General features: G+C 53.0%; 1 protein-coding gene across 1 annotated transcript; it reads left to right on the forward strand.

The window, feature by feature from the left end:
- The first annotated feature begins 165 nt into the window (after positions 1-165).
- On the forward strand, positions 166-18412 carry P2RX1 (purinergic receptor P2X 1). The gene is made up of 12 exons (XM_004376125.2): positions 166-492; positions 8072-8219; positions 8520-8591; positions 9272-9341; positions 9679-9775; positions 10048-10128; positions 10393-10534; positions 13718-13845; positions 14334-14424; positions 16636-16701; positions 17085-17186; positions 17295-18412. Exons 1-12 carry the CDS (start codon positions 356-358, stop codon positions 17358-17360), a joined length of 1200 nt encoding a protein of 399 aa, XP_004376182.1. The 5' UTR covers positions 166-355; the 3' UTR covers positions 17361-18412.
- Positions 18413-19161: the final 749 nt, after the last annotated feature.

A 19161-nucleotide genomic window follows, 5' to 3' on the forward strand; every position in this document is an offset into this window, starting at 1 on the left:
CAGGCGGAGCCACGAGGGGCAATGGGGCCGGGCCTGGGTGGCCCCACCAGCCCCGCCCCCATCTATCTTTGGGAATTTATTTGTCCACTGGAGCGACTGGCCCACACTCCATTGCCTGCACTGGCCAAGAGCAGCTCTGACCACCCAAGGATTCTCCCTCTCAAGCCCAGCATCTCTAGTTTGACCTCTGACTCCTGACCTCTGACCCCACCTGCCCTACCCTGCCCTGCCTAAGGGGTTGGGAAGCCCCCAGAAGCCCAGCTGTGATTGCGGGAGTTGACGCCTCGCTCGCTTCAAGCCCTCCTCAAGCACGGGCTGTGCAGGGGCTCAGGGCTCAGCCCCACCCTGGCCTACCATGGCGCGTCGGCTCCAGGATGAGATGGCCACCTTCTTCTTCGAGTATGACACTCCCCGAATGGTACTCGTGCGCAACAAGAAGGTGGGCGTCATCTTCCGGCTGATCCAGCTCGTGGTTCTGGTCTACGTCGTCGGGTGAGTCTGGGCCCCCTCCCTGCCGTCCTCTCACACTAGCCCCCAACCCGGGTCTGTCCTCCAGCTCTGAGATGCCCCCCGTGTTGCCAAGGAGCCCCTCTTTCTCTGTGTCTGTTGAAAGTCCTTCCTGACAAACCACCATGCTATTCAGAAGGAATGGAAAACCCTGCTCACTCCCTGTTGAGATGGGGACCTCGAGGCAGAGAGGGAAGCCTGGCCCTAGTCATATGGTGAACAGGAGGCAAAGCCGTTGACCTCTGAGGAACCCGCTCAGTGCTAATGGTTCCCTTATGTGATACGTGGCACTCGAGGCCAGGGCCCGAGCAAACTGCAGCTCACCCAGCCCTTCTGCCTCTGACCTCCCAGCCAAACCAGGGCAGTACTGAGACAGAGCCACACCCATCTTACAGGCCAGAGAGGGACAGGTTCTGCTGCCACCTTCTCTTCCCTATTTGGGGCCCCTAGAGCAGAAGAGGAAACCCTGGTGGCACAGTGGTTAAGTGTTACAGCTGCTAACCTAAGGGTCAGCAGTTTGAATCCACCAGGCGCTCCTTGGAAACTCTATGGGGCAGTTCTACTCTGTCCTATAGGGTCGCTATGAGTCGGAATCAACTTGACAGCAACAGGTTTTTTTGGGGGGGGTGAGAGCAGAAGAAAGGAACCCTGGTGGTGCAATGGTTAAGTGCTCAGCTGCTAATTGAAAGGTCAGCGGTTTGAACCTACCATCTGCTCCACAGAAGGAAAGACCTGATCATCTGCTCCCATAAAGATTATGGCGTAGGAAACCCTATGGGGCAGTTCTACTCTGTCATATATGGTTGCTAGGAGTTGGAATGGGTTCGACAGCACACAGCAACAACACAGCAGATAAACCCTCAAATTTTGAAGTCCTGGCGCCTTCATGGTGGGGTGTCAGACAGGGGTTGGAGGTCAGTTCTGGCCCCAAGGATAGCACTCCCATCTGGGTGTCGCTGGACTTGTCCCCTGTCCCACGAGTGCAGGGTCAGATGCAGGGTAGGATTCCCCCTGCAGCCTGATTGTCCTCGGGGCCAAAGACAGGCCTGACAGGGGCTGCACTCTCACTTGTGTGACAGTGTGCTTGTGTGAGCACGTGTGTGTTGTGTGAGCACGCGTGTGTTGTGTGAGCACGCGTGTGTATGTGCGAGCACATGTGTATGTTGTGTGAACACTTGTGGGTACTGTGCAAGCGTGTGTGTGTTGTGTGAGCACATGTGTGTATTGTGCGAGCACACATGTGTGTCCCCCCTGCGGCTCTGTTGCCCTCATGCCCTCGTGTGCCTGGGCATGTGCCTGTTGGGTGTGTCTGCTCGGTGTATCCCTGGGGCTGGATGCTCACACGGGTGTGCCCAGGTGCCTGATGTGTGTGCCCTGTGTGTGATACATCATGTCCACTCACAGTGACTCTGTGGAGGGCTCCTAGTGGCCCCAGGGACACTGAAGGGGGCTCAGACCCTGATGGGGGTATGGGGCTGCCTAGCAGTCCCTGCCTAACTTTGCCGTGTGGTCTTTGCTGAGGGCCCTGCCCCTCTGGTCTCCATGTCCCCATTTTTGCTGTGGGAACAAACCAGGACTGCTGAATAGAGCCAGCCAGGTGGGCCAACCAGGGACCCAGACGGTGACCACATAGTCCTGGTCCCCCCAGGGCCTCTAGCATCCAAAACAGCCTTCCCTCTGACCCCACCCAGCGTCCAAGGCCTCAGAGCTGGTCAGGTGGAGCCACGGCCAGGACCCAGCCCTCTGATGCCTTTCAGCTGCTGCCTCCATACTGTTCACAAACCACTTTGACAGCTGCAGTCTTGTTTGAGCTTGTGAGGGAAACTGAGTCCCAGAGAGGAGTATTGGGCTTCCCAGGTCACACAGCAAGTGAGCATCAAATCCGGGGTTAGAACTAAGACCTCCTGACGCCTGGGCCTCAGCTCTGCCTCCGCTGCCTTCCTCTTTCCCACTTCTGGGGGACGTTTGTAATAGGGGCACTGGTGGTGTGTTGCCAGCCCAGGATAGGTCTAGGAGTCCACCACCGTTGGCTTCACTCCAGACCTTCCCTGGAAGAGAGAGGTTGCCCGCTCAGGCCCAGCTTGCCCCTTGCCTGAAAAGACTGGGAGGATGTTGTCTTCATGTGGCCCCTATGGCTCCAGGACTCTCTCCCTGTTTCTGTTTCCAGATCAGCAGTTGTGAGCAGCACCAGGGCCCTTCCATGTGCTGGTTGCAGAGTGTCAGAGTGGAAGGGACAGTCACTTGTATTTGATGCCTAGGCCCTGTCATCCCCCCAATTTGCCATCCAGCCCTGAACAACATACCTTCAGTGATGGGGACCTCACTACCCCCCTCCTTCCTGAGATAATCTATTCAGGTTCCAAATGGTTGTGACCCTTCTCAGTGTCAGTGATAAAAGGTCATAGCTAGTAAGAGGCTGAGTCAGGCTTGAACCCAGGTCTGCATGGCTCCAAAATCAGGCTTAATATCCTGGAAAGGAAGCATTCTCAAAGAGGGCCACCAACCTGCCCAAGTCACGCAGCAGCCCAGAGGCCAGAAGGCCTGGTTCCTTGCCATCCTACTCCACTCCCAAGCCTAGGTTTCTGGCTCCAGCTTGGGCTGAGGCTCCCGTTGTCTCTGGTGCCCTCGTCCGGCCACTTCCCAGTGCTGCACCGACTCATCTGGAGCTGGCAGCTGCAGAGTGAAAACTCTGGCGAAGCCTGGAACTCAGCCTCAGCGCATCAGGCCTCGGTCTCCCATCTGTTCCATGGGGAAGGGGTTGGAAAGCACCCATCTAAAGACATCGCACCCAGGCTCAACAATTTGTTCTTTCCTGAGGAGGAACTGGGCCCTACCCACACATCTGTCTGAATGGTCCTGTTGTCATTGGAGGAGGGACAGAGGGGACAATGAAGGAAGAGCCAGACGCCTGAACCTCAGAGACAGGGGCACGACCTGGGGGTGGGGGGAGGATAGGTAGACTCGGAGACAGAACTGGCCAGAGGGCAAATACTGGAGGGCAACAACTCAGGTGAAAAGAGACTTCGAGATGGAGAGAGCTCCTGAGCCAGAGGCAGAGACTGAGATGCTGAGAGCCCGAACAGATTCCAGGGAGGGAAACTGAGGCCATGGTCTCTATTCATCACACTCTTCTCCGAAGTCCAGGGCAAGCAGAGGGAGCGGATGAGCTTGAGGCCCCGGAGGGCTGAGCTAAGATAACACTTTTGGGGCTCAAATCAAAATGGTCACATTTAGAGCTGTCTCTTGGGAGGTGGTGAGCTCTCTGTCACTGGAGGTGTCCAAGCAGTGGGCTTCAGCTGTGTGACGTGCTGTCATCCATGAACTTTGGATATTCTTTAAGCCTGAAAGTCTGTGCTTGACATGGTACAGGCCCACGCTGGGGGGCGTCCTGTGATATGTCCCTGCCCAGGGGGGCTCTGGTTGGGGGAGGAGTGGGGTGGTCTGGCTGCAGCACACTGAGGGTCCCCAGGGGGCTGGTGAATGCTACTTAGGGAAGGGGACAAGGAAGGCTTCCTGGAAGAGGTGGCATGGTGGTGGAACCAGCCATAGGCAAAGGCCCGGAGGCTGGAAGCTGGGCAGGTCTGCTCTGGGCACACCCTCAGGCCCCTCTTGGCCTCCCCAGAGGCCCCATGCAGGGATCTTGAAATCACATGCTTCTGCAATCTCCGAATGGATCCCAGAGCACACCAGTCAGGGTTGAGTTGGGACTCCGACTCTGGCAACCCCATGTGTGTCAGAGTAGAACCTTGCTCTGTAGTAGATTGCCAAGTCTGTCTCCTGAGGCGCCTCTGGGTGAACTCAAACTTCCAACCTCTCAGTTAGCAGCCAAGCGCGATAACCATTTACACCACCCAGGGCCTCCATCAGGATAAGGATAGAGACAAGCTATCACTGAGAGAAATTCATTAACATCATAGAGGTAGGATTTACAACACAGAGGAAAATCACATCAGATGATAAAATGGTAGACAACCACACAATACTGGGAATCATGGTCTAGCTAAATTGACACACATTTTGGGTGGACACAATTCAATCCAAGACAGTGTCCTTCCAGGGGTGGTGACATCAAGGCCAGATTAAAGAGGGCATGGCTTTGGAGGGGCAGTCGGGGCAGCGGGGGAGGGAGGCAGGCCAGGCGTGATGATCGGTTTTATTACCAGGACCGAGGTCATCGATGCCAGATTTGAGTTTTCCCTTTGAGCCCCAGGACCGACAGGCCCAAGAGGCAGACACACCCTGGGAATGTTACTCCATCCCCAGTGTTCAGCTTCAGTGTGGCCGTGCTTCCCCTCTGAGCTCCTGGCTCCTGGCTGACACAATGATGCCTGTGCTGCTCAGAGATGGGGAGCCAGCTCCTGAGCTGAACACCCCAAGCCTGTGGTCTGCTCCCTGCTTGGCCTCTGACTCTTGGGAAGGATACTTCCCCAGGCCTCAGTTTCCCCATCGATGTTATGAGGAGTTGGCACTGCACAAAGAGAGAGTGCTGCTGGGATGTCAGGGCAGAGTGGGGGCAGGTGTGTGCTGAGAGTCAGGTCAGTGACCTCTCCCGCGGGGGCTTCAGAACAGGGAGCAGCTTCCCTATCACCCTCCAACGACCCCTTCAAGCTTGGGCAAGGAGCCAGAGGCCTTCCTTGATGAAGGGACATAGGAAGCGGGCAGGGGGAAGGTGGCTGACTCCCCACTCTCCCTGATGGGGAGGGGAGGCAGGACTGCCAGCTCAGGACTGTTGGGCTCAAGGCCTTTGTCATACCTCACCTGTTGCCAACTAAGACCTGCAGGAGGCAGCAGTGACCACCATTAAGCTTCTGGGTGGGGGGGTGTGGTTTGGCGCCAATGCCAGGCTGAGGGAGGGGCTGGGAAAAGGAGGGGGGACTATGGAAGGGGAGGGGAGAATATCAGTGGCCTGCTTCCCTGGAGCCTGGAGCAGGGAGACAGTCCTAGTGAACTAGCAGTGACTCTGGGACTGCAAGCCTGGAGAATTCCTGTTCCCAGGCCTGAGTTCCAGGGGACAGGAGAGGGGAGTAGATTGCGTTGAGCTCTGCTTGGATAGGTGGGCTGAGGGCAGGGTGAAGGGTGAAGGGGACATAATACACACCCACCACCAGACACAGCCGCAGGTACACTCACAGATTTGTCCTGGAGATACACAGCTACACACTCAGATGGCACCACGGACATGGACACTCACACCCACACAGAATTACCCTGAATATCCATGAAGAGTCTTACCTGAAGGAAGGGGCCCATACCCTGGAGAGGAATTTTATCCAGGACTCTCAGTTTTAAACAACAGAAACCAAACCCAAACTGGCTTAAACAAAGGAAGGGAATTCATTGGCTCATGTAACTGAAAAGCCCAGAAGTGCATTTTAAATCATGCATGCTTCAGGCATGGCTGGATCCAGGTACTCAGACAACATTGTCAAGAGTCTGCCTCTCTCCAGCTCCTGGTCTGGCTTTTCTCTGGTTTGGCTTCCTTCTCATGCTTGCTTTCTCTGTGAGGTGGCAAAGATGACTGAACACAGTTATGAGCTCGAAGCCTCCCTACTTAGTTACCAGCAGAGAAGACATCAATTTCCCAGTAATTCCCAGAAAAATCCTGGCCTCACTGTGGATACACCTGAGGTCATGTGTCCATCTTTTTACCAATCACTGTTGCCAGGGGAATGGAACACTGATTGACAAGCCTTGGTCATGTGCCTACCCCTGGGGCTAGGAGGGGAGTCAGCCCATGCTGAACCTCATGGATTTAAAGTGGAGGACCCAAAAAAGCAGGGTTTCCTGATGTTGGGAAGGGAAGGACAGAATCGCACAAGGAGGCAGGGAGGCCTCCAGCCTGAGCCACTCTCACAGGGGCCTCGGTTGCAGGGAGGGGGCTAGATGCTGCAAGCCCTTCCAGTCCCTCTTCCCAGGGGCTCCCAGCATGGCTGAAATAATAATAATAGCTAATGTCTATATAACACTTGGAGTCCCTGAGTGGCACAAATAGTTAAGTGCTCAGGTACAACTGAAAGGCTGGATGTTTGTGCCCACCCAGAGGCACCTCGGAGGAAAGGCCTGGCGATCTACTTCAGAAAAATCAGCCATTGAAAACCCTATGAGGCACAGTTCTACTCTGACACACATGGGATCGTCTTCAGTTGGAATTGATTTGACAGCAACTGTTTATTTTTATATAGCACTTACTCGGTGTCAGTCCTCATTCTAAGTGCTTTTACACTTACTCCCTCATTTAACACACAGCAATATGAGATTGATACTATTGCTACTGTTATTATCCCCGTCTTATAGATGAGGGAACTGAGGCACGGAGGGATTGAATGGCTTACGCAAAATCACACAGCTCTCAGCCATCACGCTCTGCTGCTTCTCTGTGGCAGAACCTTGGGAAGGAAGGAGGGCTGGGCTTCACTTCTTGTCCCCAAGCCCCAGCAAACTCTGCTCTTGGAAAGCATCTGTAACAGTCATTCACTGGGCCTCCTCCTCAGGAATGAGTACCTTCATAGTGAAAACAATGGTGCACCCAGCCCAAGATGTAGCTTTAGGAGCAGAGAGTGGCTCAGAAAGGCATCTGGGGGAGGGAAAGGACACGACATTTCCCACTGGTGCCAAAAAAAGCCACACCAGTTGCTGTGGTGTTGTGCACTGAATTGTGCCCCCTCAAATATGTGTTGGAATCCTAACCCCTACACCTGTAGATAGAATCCCATTTGGCTAATGGTCAGCATTTACCCTAGACCAAAGACGAGAAGGTAAGGGGGGACAAGGAAGCTAGATTAGTGGGAACAACAACCAGAATGGAAATAATGAGAATGTTAACACATTGTGAAAAGTCCTTGAATAAAATGTATAGAAATTGTTCAATGAGAACCTAATTTGCTGTGTAAATTTTCTCCAAAATCACAATAAAATATTAAAAAAAAATCCTATTTTGGAATACAATTGTCTTTACTATGTTAATGAGGCCATATCAGTGTAGAGTGTGTCTTAAACCAATCACTTTTGAGATGTAAAAAGAGCAGATTAGGCACAGAAGCGAGCAAGCACAAATGGGGGAAAGATAGAAGCCATGTGGAGCGCTCCAAGGAGTGCCAAGAAGAACTTAGAGAGCTGAGACAAGAATTTTCCCTCGGAGCTGACAGAGAAAGCCTTCCCATAGAACTGGTGCCCTAAATTTGGACTTCGAGACTCCTAAACTGTGAGAAAATAAATTTCTGTTCATTAAACCCACCCACTTGTGGTATTTCTGTTACAGCAGCACTAAGAAACTAAGACATGTGGAGTCTCTTCTCACCCATGGTGACCCCACATGTTGCACAGCAGAACTGCACCCAATAGGGTTTTCAAGGCTGTGACCTTTCAGAAACAGATTGCCAGGACTTTCTTTTGAGGTACCTCTCGGTGATTCAAACTATCAATCTTTTGATTAGTAGTTGAGTGCTTAACCGTTTGCGCTACCCAGGGACTCCTCCAAAGGGGCAGAGGTCCATATAGCCACAATGCCCCCTCCCAGCCCTGGCCCAGAACCACAACTCCCTTCTACCCCCTCCATCCCCCGCAGGTGGGTGTTTCTCTACGAGAAGGGCTACCAGACCTCCAGCGGCCTCATCAGTAGCGTGTCTGTGAAACTCAAGGGCCTGGCCGAGACGCAGCTCCCAGGGCTGGGCCCCCAGGTCTGGGATGTAGCTGACTACGTCTTCCCAGCCCAGGTGAGCTGACTCGGGGTGTACCTTCTACTGCAGGCCTGGCCCCAGAGCTGGGTTGGGCTCTCCCAGCCTCCCTTAGGGACCAGTCCACCTCCTATCTCTCTCTGGGCCTCAGTTTCCCTGTGAATCTGTTGCCCTGGCAGAGTGGTCTCGCAATGTCACCCCTACTCTGACATCTTGAGATATAGAGCCTGCTGGGATGGGGTGGGGTGCTCTAGGGGCCTGCTTGGGCAGTGTTTGGGTACTTGGGTTGCTGTCCCACCTCACAGCCCTGTTATACCCTCTCCTGTCTCTCACTTCCAGGGGGACAGCTCCTTTGTGGTCATGACCAATTTCATCGCGACTCCCCAGCAGTCTCAAGGCTACTGTGCAGAGGTGAGTCCTGCTGCTCCCCCTTCTTGGACACACAGGGAAAATAGCACAGAAGAGGAGGTCCCCTTGGGCTCTGGAGGTGAAAGCAGAGAGGCTTCCTGCAGGGGCCACAGTGGTGCAATTTCAAGCACAACCAGTTACCTGGAGTCAATTCCGACTCATGGCGATCCCAGGTGTGTCAGGGTAGAACTGTGCTCCATAGGGTTTCCAATGGCTGATTTTTCAGAGGTAGATCACTAGGCCTTTCTTCCGAGGCACCTCTGGGTTAACTCAAACTGACAACCTTTTGGTTAGCAGCCCAGTGAGTTAACTGCACCACCTAGGGACTCCAACAGTGGAATTTCAGGTATAGATTCACACAAAGTAACAATCAGCCATTGGCAGTGCAGAGAACCTTCCCTCCTTCCCTCCATGTGCCGAGCTGGATGTTGGGCCTTAGTGCCTGCTCACTCCCACTTCCCTGCCCTGGTGGACAGTGGCCACAAGACAGCTGGGCAAGAGCTCAGAGGGGTCTTCGAAAGAGCAGTGTGGGAGGGGCTGGGGAAGGAGGCTGTGAGCCAGGGTCGCCCCCAAAGGGGTCTGAGACTCTGCCCCACACTCTCCCTAGGGCCTTGGGGGCGGGAGGGGCTCTTCTCAGGACCCCACCCAAGGGGTCTGGGGCCAGCAGCTCTCCCCTCCTCCAGCACCCAGAAGGCGGCATATGCACAGGTGACAGCAGCTGCATCCCTGGGAAGGCCGAAAGGAAGGCCCAAGGTAAGGTCAGCCTCCGCGGCCCCGCCCCTCTGCGCCCCCCGCGGCCCCCGCGCCCCCCGCGGCCCCCTCTCAGTTCCAGGCCCAGTGGCCCTTCTGGCCCACCTTCCACTGACACGCCTCTCTCCACGCCCCAGGCTGTCCTGCCTGGGAAATCCTTCCTGCTCTCTGCCCCTCCTGCCACCCTGACCGTGGCCTGCCCTGTCCCTGAGCCAGCCACATTTGTCCTCAGGCTCCTTCTCTTGGGTGTCCCATCCCTGGGGGCTCCGACGGCAGGACCTGGGGCCTCCTCTGCACCCCAGCTGGGGGTGGGCCCTCAGGCCGTCTTCCCTCGCTCCAGGCATCCGCACCGGGAAGTGTGTGGCCTTCAACGACACTGTGCACACCTGTGAGATCTTCGGCTGGTGTCCCGTGGAGGTGGACGACAACACTCCACGGTAACGTCCTGTCCTTCCAGGGACCGGGGCCCCCAGCCCAGACAGAGGGGCATCTGGATCCGGGCTCTGGGAAGGACCCCCATACGTGCCGCCCAGGCCAGATTCCCCCCAGCCCCCTGATCAATGGACCTAATAGTCCATCATTACAGCACATCCATCCCCTCACCGGAGGGTCCCATATGCTCGTACCCCACCTCCACTGTGCCAAGCTCTGCCTGGGGCACACAGGGGCCTCCTGGGAAGGGGCGGTGAGTGAGTTCGGTCTCCTCCAGCCCCGCCCTTCTCCGGGAGGCCGAGAACTTCACTCTCTTCATCAAGAACAGCATCAGCTTTCCTCGCTTCAAGGTCAACAGGTTCGTGGGAAATGCAGCAGAGAAGCAGGTGGCTCCACGGGTGCTCCAGCTGGCCTCCGCTGTCTCTCCCTCCCTCCATTCCTACTGTTCTCACTTGAGGCAGAAGACTGGGCTGGGCCTCTGGGGTGGGCTGCCTTTGGTTTCCAAGGGTTTATGGACAGGGCATTTCTGGAGCCTGGCGGGGGAGATTCCCAGAGCTTTGAGGCGTGGTGGGCACTCTCCCAGCTGGCACACTGCTGCTGCCAATGCCCTCTGCCCTGACAGGCGCAACCTGGTGGAGGAAGTGGATGCCGCCTACTTGAAAACCTGCCTCTATCACAAGACCACCCACCCACTATGCCCTGTCTTCAAGCTCAGCTACATAGTGCAAGAGTCTGGCCAGAATTTCAACTCCCTGGCGGAGAAGGTACAGGGGAGGAGGGGACAGCTCCAGGCCAGGGCTAGAACCCGGGGTCATCAAGCCATTAAATGCTTTTCAAGGCCAGTTAATCTCCCCCCACCCTGAAGCTTCTGTGGTGTGGGTGAATGTATGTCTGGTTCTGTCCCCTAATACTGCGGGCACTAAGGGTCAGGCCTATGTCCTCAGCAGGGCCTGGCATGGACCTGGCACAGAAGAGGGACCACGATGAGTGGACGTGGGCAGACATTGTCACCTGGACATCAGCTGAGGTCCCACTGTCTTCTAAATATTAGATGAAAGCAGCTTGAGTTCCAAAGCCCATAACCCCCTGTGGAAATAAACGAAGACCATTCAAATGAGAACAAGCAAAGACTATGTAGTCGGAGCTTACTATAGCAAGGGAGTCAGCCACCATCACGCCAGGCAGAGAGGGTGGAAAGCTTTAGCGTGGAAAAAAGGGAAGGCTTCAGATATGCTTAAGGAGACCTGGCGGCGCAGTGGTTAAAACGCTCAGCTGCTAACCAAAAGGTCGGCGGTTCAAACCCACGAGCTGCTTTGCAGGAGAAAGATGTGCCAGTCTGCTTCCATAAAGATTACAGCCTTGGAAACCCTGTGGGGTAGTTCTGTGAGTCCGAATTGACTCGATGGCAACAGGTTTGGGTTTTCTTTTTTTTTTTTTTCTGGTTCAAGTATGCCTTGATTAGAGGTTGCTGAGGCTGGGAGGCTGGAGGTGAGCTAACTGGAAGTGGGGCATCCTGAATGTGATTAGTCAGGGGAGCATACCTGACTTTCTTTGGTTGGGGAGGGGCAAAAATTAGAGAAGTTGGCAGTTATTGGCCAAGTCCTGGCCATTTGGCCGATTACTGCAGACATTGAGGTCTAGCTTTCTGGATTGGTTGCTGCAGAGGTTGTGGGTCAGAGTTCTATTGTCAAATATGGTCTGGCCATTGTCCCTTTGTATACTCAGTCTCTCACCCGGAGGATTTCTGGGAATTCCAGAAGCGGAGATCCTCAGTCACTTGGGTTTCCAAGAAAAGCAGTACCTTATAAGGGATACAAAAGAGCCCTGGTGGTGTAAACAGTTAAGCGTTAGACTGCTAACCTAAAGGTTGGCGGTTCGAACCTGCTCTACCCCAACTGGCAGTGTGGCCTTAAACAACTCTCTTAATTTCTGCATGTCTAAATTTCTGTACCTGCATTTGGGTGGTCTTCTGAAAAATCAGTCATTGAAAATCCTATGCAGCAGAGTTCTACTCTGACACACGTGGGATCGCCATGAGTTGGAGTCAACAGCAACTGATTTATAAAGTGGGACAACAATTGTACCAGTGTCTTGGGGCTGTCTTGAGGATCAAGTGATATCATACATGTAACAGCATTTCAGTATCGCCTGGCATGTGGTGATCCCATGTACATGTTCATTGTTATTTTTGCTCCTGCAGCCGCCTGCTCAGGCATGGAAATCAGTCTCTTCTCTGTGATTTCACACACACACAAATAAAAAAAACTGCTCACAACACATTTGTCTAGAGCAAGCATCAGCAAATTTTCTGTGAAGGGGCGGATAGGAAATATTTTCAGCTTTGCAGACCATAAGGTCTCTGTCATGGCTACTCAGCTCTGCTGTTGTAGGGTAAAAACGACCATACACCAGTTGCCATGGAGTCACCTTCAACTCATGGCGACCCCATGTGTGTCATGGTCGAACTGTGCTCCACAGAGTTTTCAATGGCTAATTTTTTGGAAGCAGATCACCAGGGCTTTCTTCCAAGGGCACCTCTGGGTGAGCTCACATCTCCAACCTTTTGGTTAGCAGTCAAGTGCTTTAACCATTTGCACCACCCAGGGACTCCAAAGAAACTATAGACAATATATAAATAACGGGTGTAGCCAGATTCGGCCCATGGGCCTCAGTTTGCTGACCCCTTGTGTGTGTTGGAGCCCTGGTGGTGCAGTGGTTAACAGCTCGGCTACTAACCAAAGGGTCAGCAATTTGAATCCACCAGCCGCTCCTTGGAAACCCTTTGGGCCAGTTCTACTCTGTCCTCTAGTGTCGCTATGAGTCGGAATTGACTCGACGGCAATGAGTTTAGTTTTTTGGTTTGGTTTTGTGGGGTTTACAATAGAGCAACATACAACCTAAACACAGAATATTAGGCCTCCCTGTTCCTAGAAAGCAGTCCCTGGGTGGTGCAAACTGGTTAATGTGCAGCTGCTAAACCAAAAGTTGGGGGGTCAAGTCCACCTAGAGGTGTCTCGAAGAAAAGGCCTGGTGATCTGCTTCCAAAAAATTAGCAACTGCAAACCCTACCAAGCACAGTTCTCCTCTGGCACACATGGGATCCCCGTGAGTTTGAGTCAACTCCACAGCAACTGCTTTGGTTTTGGGTTCCCAAAAATCTCCCGCCATCCCCTACTGGGAATTTCTCCCCCTTTCCCTTCTTCTGCAGGTGCTAGCCTCCCGCCTACTAGCCCAGCTTCCTGCCGCCTCACGCCTCTCAACTCTTTTCCTGTTGCTCAGCCTAACCCCCAGCTCCTCTCTACCCTCTCCTCGTCCTTGTTCCTTGTCTTGCCCAGAGGAATTTCACTTTCTCAACTTTCTCTTCCCACTCCTTTTCTTTACAGACTCACTCTTTAATTCAACAACTATTTGCTTGACTTCTATTCTGTGATTTGTGTTAGGAACTCAGGAGTCTGTAACAAATGAGGCAGAGACACCCTCATGGAGCTTACAGTCTTGGAGGAGACAGGTTAAGAAATAACCACACAAATAAATATATAACTGCAAAGTGCCAAATGTTCTGAAAGAAAACACACAGAGTATAACCTCAGCTAACAGCAGGGGCAAAATTTAGCTTGGAGGTGGTAGTCAGGGAAAGCCTCTCAGGGGAAGTGACCAAAGGCTGCAAAAGAGCCAGCCTGTTGGAGAACTGGGAGAACAGCATGTGCAAAGGCCTTGTGGTAGGAAGAAGTTGGTGTGTTCTGGAAACTGTCAGAAAGCTGGAGCGTGGAGTATGCTGGGCAGGAGGTGAGGCCAGAGAGGCTGAGAGGACCTCTAACTTGAAGCAACTCCTCAGTGTATTTTCTTGAACAAAAAGTATTCCCTCTTCAGGAGATGCTGGTACCAGCTGAGGGACAGGAATGTCATGATCCTGAAACCCACATCTTAAACACCTGTGTCCCTGGCAGGGCGGGGTGGTCGGCATCACCATCGATTGGAACTGTGACCTGGACTGGCATGTGCGACACTGCAAGCCCATCTATGAGTTCCATGGGCTGTATGAGGAGAACAATCTGTCTCGAGGCTTCAACTTCAGGTGCCTGCCAGGCCCCCACCGGCACCCTCCTTGGAGCCCCTTGGGCTTTACTACTCCCAGAACCCCTTGGGGCAGAGCAAGTGTCCTGGGAGGGGAGCAGAGGAGCCTGGGCAACTCCCTTCCTGCCTGGGATTGGCCGAGCAGCGGGCCAGCATTGAGCAAGACCTTGGAGGCCTGACTCCCCCTGCCCATGGGCCTCAGTCTCCTAGAGGCACACCTGGCCAGGACTGGCTGGGGAAATTGCTGAAGTCAGGAGTTAGGGCAAGGGTTGAGTGCAGCTTCCTGGAATTGTTGGTATGAGGCCTAAGATCCTCCCTGTGACTCCCCCTTTGTGACCCTGGGCTAGACCTCATCCTTCCCTGGGTCACCTGTGTCGGGGAGGGGCTGTACTCATGGCCCTCTAAGGACTCTTACAGCCCTGATGCTCTGAGAACTCCAGACCTAAGGTGGTTCCACCACCCTCTGCTGCAACCCACACCTTCCCCTAGGTTTGCCAGGTACTTCACGGAGAATGGCACCAACCGCCGTCACCTCTTCAAGGTGTTTGGGATTCGCTTTGACATCCTGGTGGACGGCAAGGTGAGTGTCCAGCACGGTGGGGAGCAGCCAGAGACTCAGTTTCAGTTCCTGCGTGTGACTGTCGGGTGCCTGTGGTTATGATTCAGCAGTTCTTAACTTCTAATAACGTGTGGTGTGGGTCATTACAGGGCAGGGCTTTCCAGCCTGTGACCATTCCTCCCCCATTGTCTCCCTGTGTCCAGGGAGGCAGAGTTAAGGTCAAAACCTAGGTCTTGCACAGACACCAGCAGGTAAACTAGATACCTGGGAGCTCCTAAAAATTAAACACTTATGCTCATCAAAAGACTGCACCAAAATAGTAAAAAGAGAACCCACAGACTGGGAAAAAAAATTTGGCTGCAACACTTCCGACAAGGGTCTAATCTCTAAAATCTATAGAATACTTCAACACCTCAAAAACAAAAAGACAAATAGTCCAATTAAAAAATGGGCAAAGGCTATGAACAGACAGTTCACCAAAGAAGACATTCAGTCAGCTAACAGATACATGAGGAAATGCTCGCGATTACTAGCCATTAGAGAAATACAAATCAAAACTACAATGAGATACCATCTTACCCTGACAATACTGGCACTAATTAAAAAAACAAAAAAACAGAAAATGACATGTTGGCGAGGTTGCAGGAAGACTGGAACTCTTATGCACTGTTGGTGGAAATGTGAAATAGTACAACCAATATGGAAAATGATATGGTGCCTCCTTAAAAAGCTAGAAATAGAAATACCATACGATCCAGCAATCCCACTGCTAGGAATATATCCTAGAGAAATAAAAGCCATCACACGAATAGACATATGCACATCGATGTTCATTGCAGCATTATTCACAATAGCAAAAAGATGGAAACAACCTAAGTGTCCATCAACAGAGGAATGGATAAACAAACTATGGTACATACACACAATGGAATACTACACAATGATAAAGAACAATGATGAATCTGTGAAACATCTCACAACATGGATGGACCTGAAGGACATTATGCTGAGTGAAATAAGTCAATCACAAAAGGACAAATATTGTATGAGACCACCATAATAAAACTTCAAGAAAAGGTTTACACACAAAAAGAAACAATCTTTGATGGTTATGAGGGAGAGGAGGAGTGGAGAGGGGAAATCACTAATCAGATAGTAGACAAAGTGTCAACTTTGGTGAAGGGAAAGACAACATACAATATAGGGAAAGTCAGCACACTTGACCAAGGCAAAGACACAGAAGCTTCCTAGACACATACAAACACCTTGAGGGACCAAGTTACTGGGGCTGAGGGCTGGAGACCATGGTGTTGGGGAACATCTAGGTCAATTGGCATAATATAGTTCATAAAGAAAATGTTCTACATTCTACTTGGTGAGTAGCATCTGGGGTCTGAAAAGCTTGCAAGCAGCCATCTAAGATACATCCATGCGTCCCATACTGTTCAGAGCAAAGGAGAATGAAGAAAACCAAAGACAAAGAAAATATTAGTCCAAAGGACCGATAGACCACGTGAACCACAGCCTGAGCCCAGAAGAACTAGATGGTGCCCAACTGCTACCACTGATGGCTCTGACAGGGATCGCAATAGACGGTCCTGGACAGAATGGATGAAAAATGTAGAACAAAATTCAAATTCACACACAAAAAAAGACCAAACTTACTAGTCTGACTGAAACTGGAGGAATGCCCAAGACTATGGCTCCCAGACACCCTGATAACTCTGAACTGAAGCCACTCCTGAAGTCCACCTTTCAGCCAAAGATTAGACAGGCCTATAATACAAACAATAACGCACGTGAGGAACGTGTGTTTTAGTTCAATCAAATATACGAGACCAAATGGGCAACACCTACCCAAAAGCAAAGACAAGAAGGCAGGAAGGGACAGGAAAACTGGACAAATGGACACAGGGAACCCAGGGTGGAAAGAGAAAGGGGGAGAGTGCCAACACATCACAGGGATTGCAACCAATGTCAGAAAACAATTTGTGTATAAATTTTTGAATGAGAAACTAATTTGCACTATAAACTTTCACCTAAAGCACACACAAACAAACAGCAACAAAACACCAGGTCTCCTGGCCAGCAGCTGGGGTCCTCATCCAGAGCCAGAGTCCTAGGCTACAGTGCCAGTTAATGGTCAAGGGTAGGGAAGATTCTGGGAGAGGCTTTGTCCAGCCAGGCCCCTTTTGGCTGTTAACTCCTTCCTCCCCTGGTCTCTGCCACCAGGCCGGAAAGTTTGACATCATCCCCACAATGACCACCATCGGTTCTGGCATTGGCATCTTTGGGGTGGTAAGTGCTGGGGTCAGGGGGCACTGTGATGGGGTCAGCCCCTCCCCTTCCACATCTCAGTAGCAGCTGCAAGTCACTCCAGAACCTGTCCATAACTGACCATCATCACTGAGCCAACAGCTGCTCACTCCACCACCCTAGACCCACGGTATATCTAAGGAAACCAAGGCCCAGGACTGGGGCAGGACAGAAGTGGGGCAGTCTTGGGTCCTGCAGTGCCTCATCCCCCCTCCAGCCCCATAGCTCATTGGAAGAACCTGATGTCTAGAGTAAGACAGGATTCTGTCAGAGCTACACAGTCCATAGGGATTGAGGTGGGATGTGGAGGGTTCTCTACCCACTTCCCAGATTCCCATGCTCTGTCCTCCACCTCTCACCCCCAGGCAACAGTTCTCTGTGACCTGTTGCTGCTCCACATCCTGCCCAAGAGGCATTACTACAAGCAGAAGAAGTTCAAGTATGCAGAGGACATGGGGCCACGGGAGGTAAGAGGACTCTCTGAGTCAGGCCCTTCAAAGGCTTCACGTCCATATGTCTGTGTTGGGGGTGCCAGCTGCTTCCCCAGAGCTCTTATCCCCTCCACACATATACAGGGTGAGCATGACCTTGCAGCCACCAGCTCCACCATGGACCTGCAGGAGAACATGAAGACTTCCTGACCCTCGGCCCCTGACTCCTGACTAGACGTAGCATGAAGCCTCAGGACAAAGCTCTGGTGGCATCTCCCCAGGAGTCTCAGCCAGACAGACACCAGGTTGGACCCGGGGAGCTCAGAGTGGACCTGGGGAGAGACCTGTGTGATTCTGGGCTCTGGCTCCAACTCTGCACACTTCCAAGGCAGCCCTACTCTAGCCTCAGCCACTCCTGGGGGTAGGGCTGGGGCTGGGCAAGTACACCTAGCTTTGCACTTCTCTCCCTGGGCCCTCAGTATCCATCCCCCTGCCTCAGCCTCTAGATCTGTGCTCTCCAATGTGGCAGCTACTAGTCACAAATACTATTTATATTTAAATTAAAACGGAATAAAATGAAGATTTCTAGTGGCTGCCATATTGGGCTACAGAACGTTCTCATCATCACAGAAAGTTCTACTGGGAAGCTCTGCTTGAGCCCTGTTTCTCATTGGCCTTAGATTTACCTGAGGAGCTAAGCCACAGAGCAGGTGCCTGGGCCTCTCCAGACCTCCTGAAGCAGAATCTTGAGTGGTGGGCCGCAGGATCTGCATGGTTAGCTAACTCCCCAGGCCATTTTGAAACTTAAGTTTAAGAACCGCTGCCCTAGAACTTTCTGACTCTAAGCCCTTGATCAGGTGTCAGACTTAGGCCCGGGACTGTATCACCTGGCAGGTAGGGGCATGGAGCAGGGTCTGAGACACTCTTAGCATCTGTGTGGTTTGCACACATGCTGCACAGTGTCGTGTGTACACACTCCCATGTTCACACCCACCCACAGGCACACACCCCTCCCGCCACACTGTGTATTTGAGCAGCTTGGCTCCTACAAACACACCTACACCCCCAACACAGGCCCATGGTCCATGCCATGTCACCTCCGTGGGGAAGTGCTCCTCCCACATGTATCAGGCCAGGACAGCCTCTTCAAGCCAAGAATCCTTACTCAGCTACCTCGGGTCAGAGTGGGAGCCTTGGCCAGATCCTAGGCTCTCTGCCTACATGGCCCAGCCCCAGCTCCCAAGGCCTGCTGGCCTCTGTCTGAACACAAGGTCTGGGGAAAGCGAGGGGCGGAGTACAATAAAAGGAATGTTGATAAACCTCTGTCTTCTGTACTTTCTTCCCCGGCTCTCTCTAAACCTCAGTGTGCCCATCTGTGAAATGGGAGACTGAGCAGAGCAATCTCTGAGGTCCCTCTGGCTCTTCAGTGGGTAACTGTGGGCTCATTCTTATGCCTGAGCAGTGGTGTCACTAGGGTTGGTGTCACCCAGTGCAGTAACTCACCTCCCCCCCATCAAGGTGGGCTGGCAGGCCAGGGAACCCCTCTGTGGGTGGAGCGGCCTGTCCCGCCCCCTCGAGGGGCCCCGCCCCGCAAGGCTCCCCACAGCTCCTCCCCTCTCCGACTGGCCAAGGCGGAGATCCTCCTCTCTGACCAATGGCAGGCACCGCAGCCTGGCTGCATGTGCCCTGACTAGCAGTGACATGGGGTGGGGGTGGGGGTGACAAGTTACCGTACAAAGTGATAGATGACACCAACCCTGGTGACGCCGTTGCCACCGCCGGTCACCCTGGGGTCATTTCGGTGTCACCACTTCTGGCAGTGCCAGGGGGTGCAGTTCGCACCCCCTACACCCCCCTAGTGATGCCACTGGCCCCGAGCTCAGCAGGGACAGTGCTGGGGGTCAGCTTGCCTCTGTCCATGGGCAGCTGTCTTGGCACAGCCCCGAACATCGGACATCGGAGCTCTTCCCCAGCCCTCCACAAGCCCCTCCCACGGTTCTGGGAGGCCTGG

The sequence above is a fragment of the Trichechus manatus genome, unplaced genomic scaffold (assembly GCF_000243295.1).
Source record: "Trichechus manatus latirostris isolate Lorelei unplaced genomic scaffold, TriManLat1.0 scaffold00040, whole genome shotgun sequence".
NCBI lineage: Eukaryota > Metazoa > Chordata > Mammalia > Sirenia > Trichechidae > Trichechus > Trichechus manatus.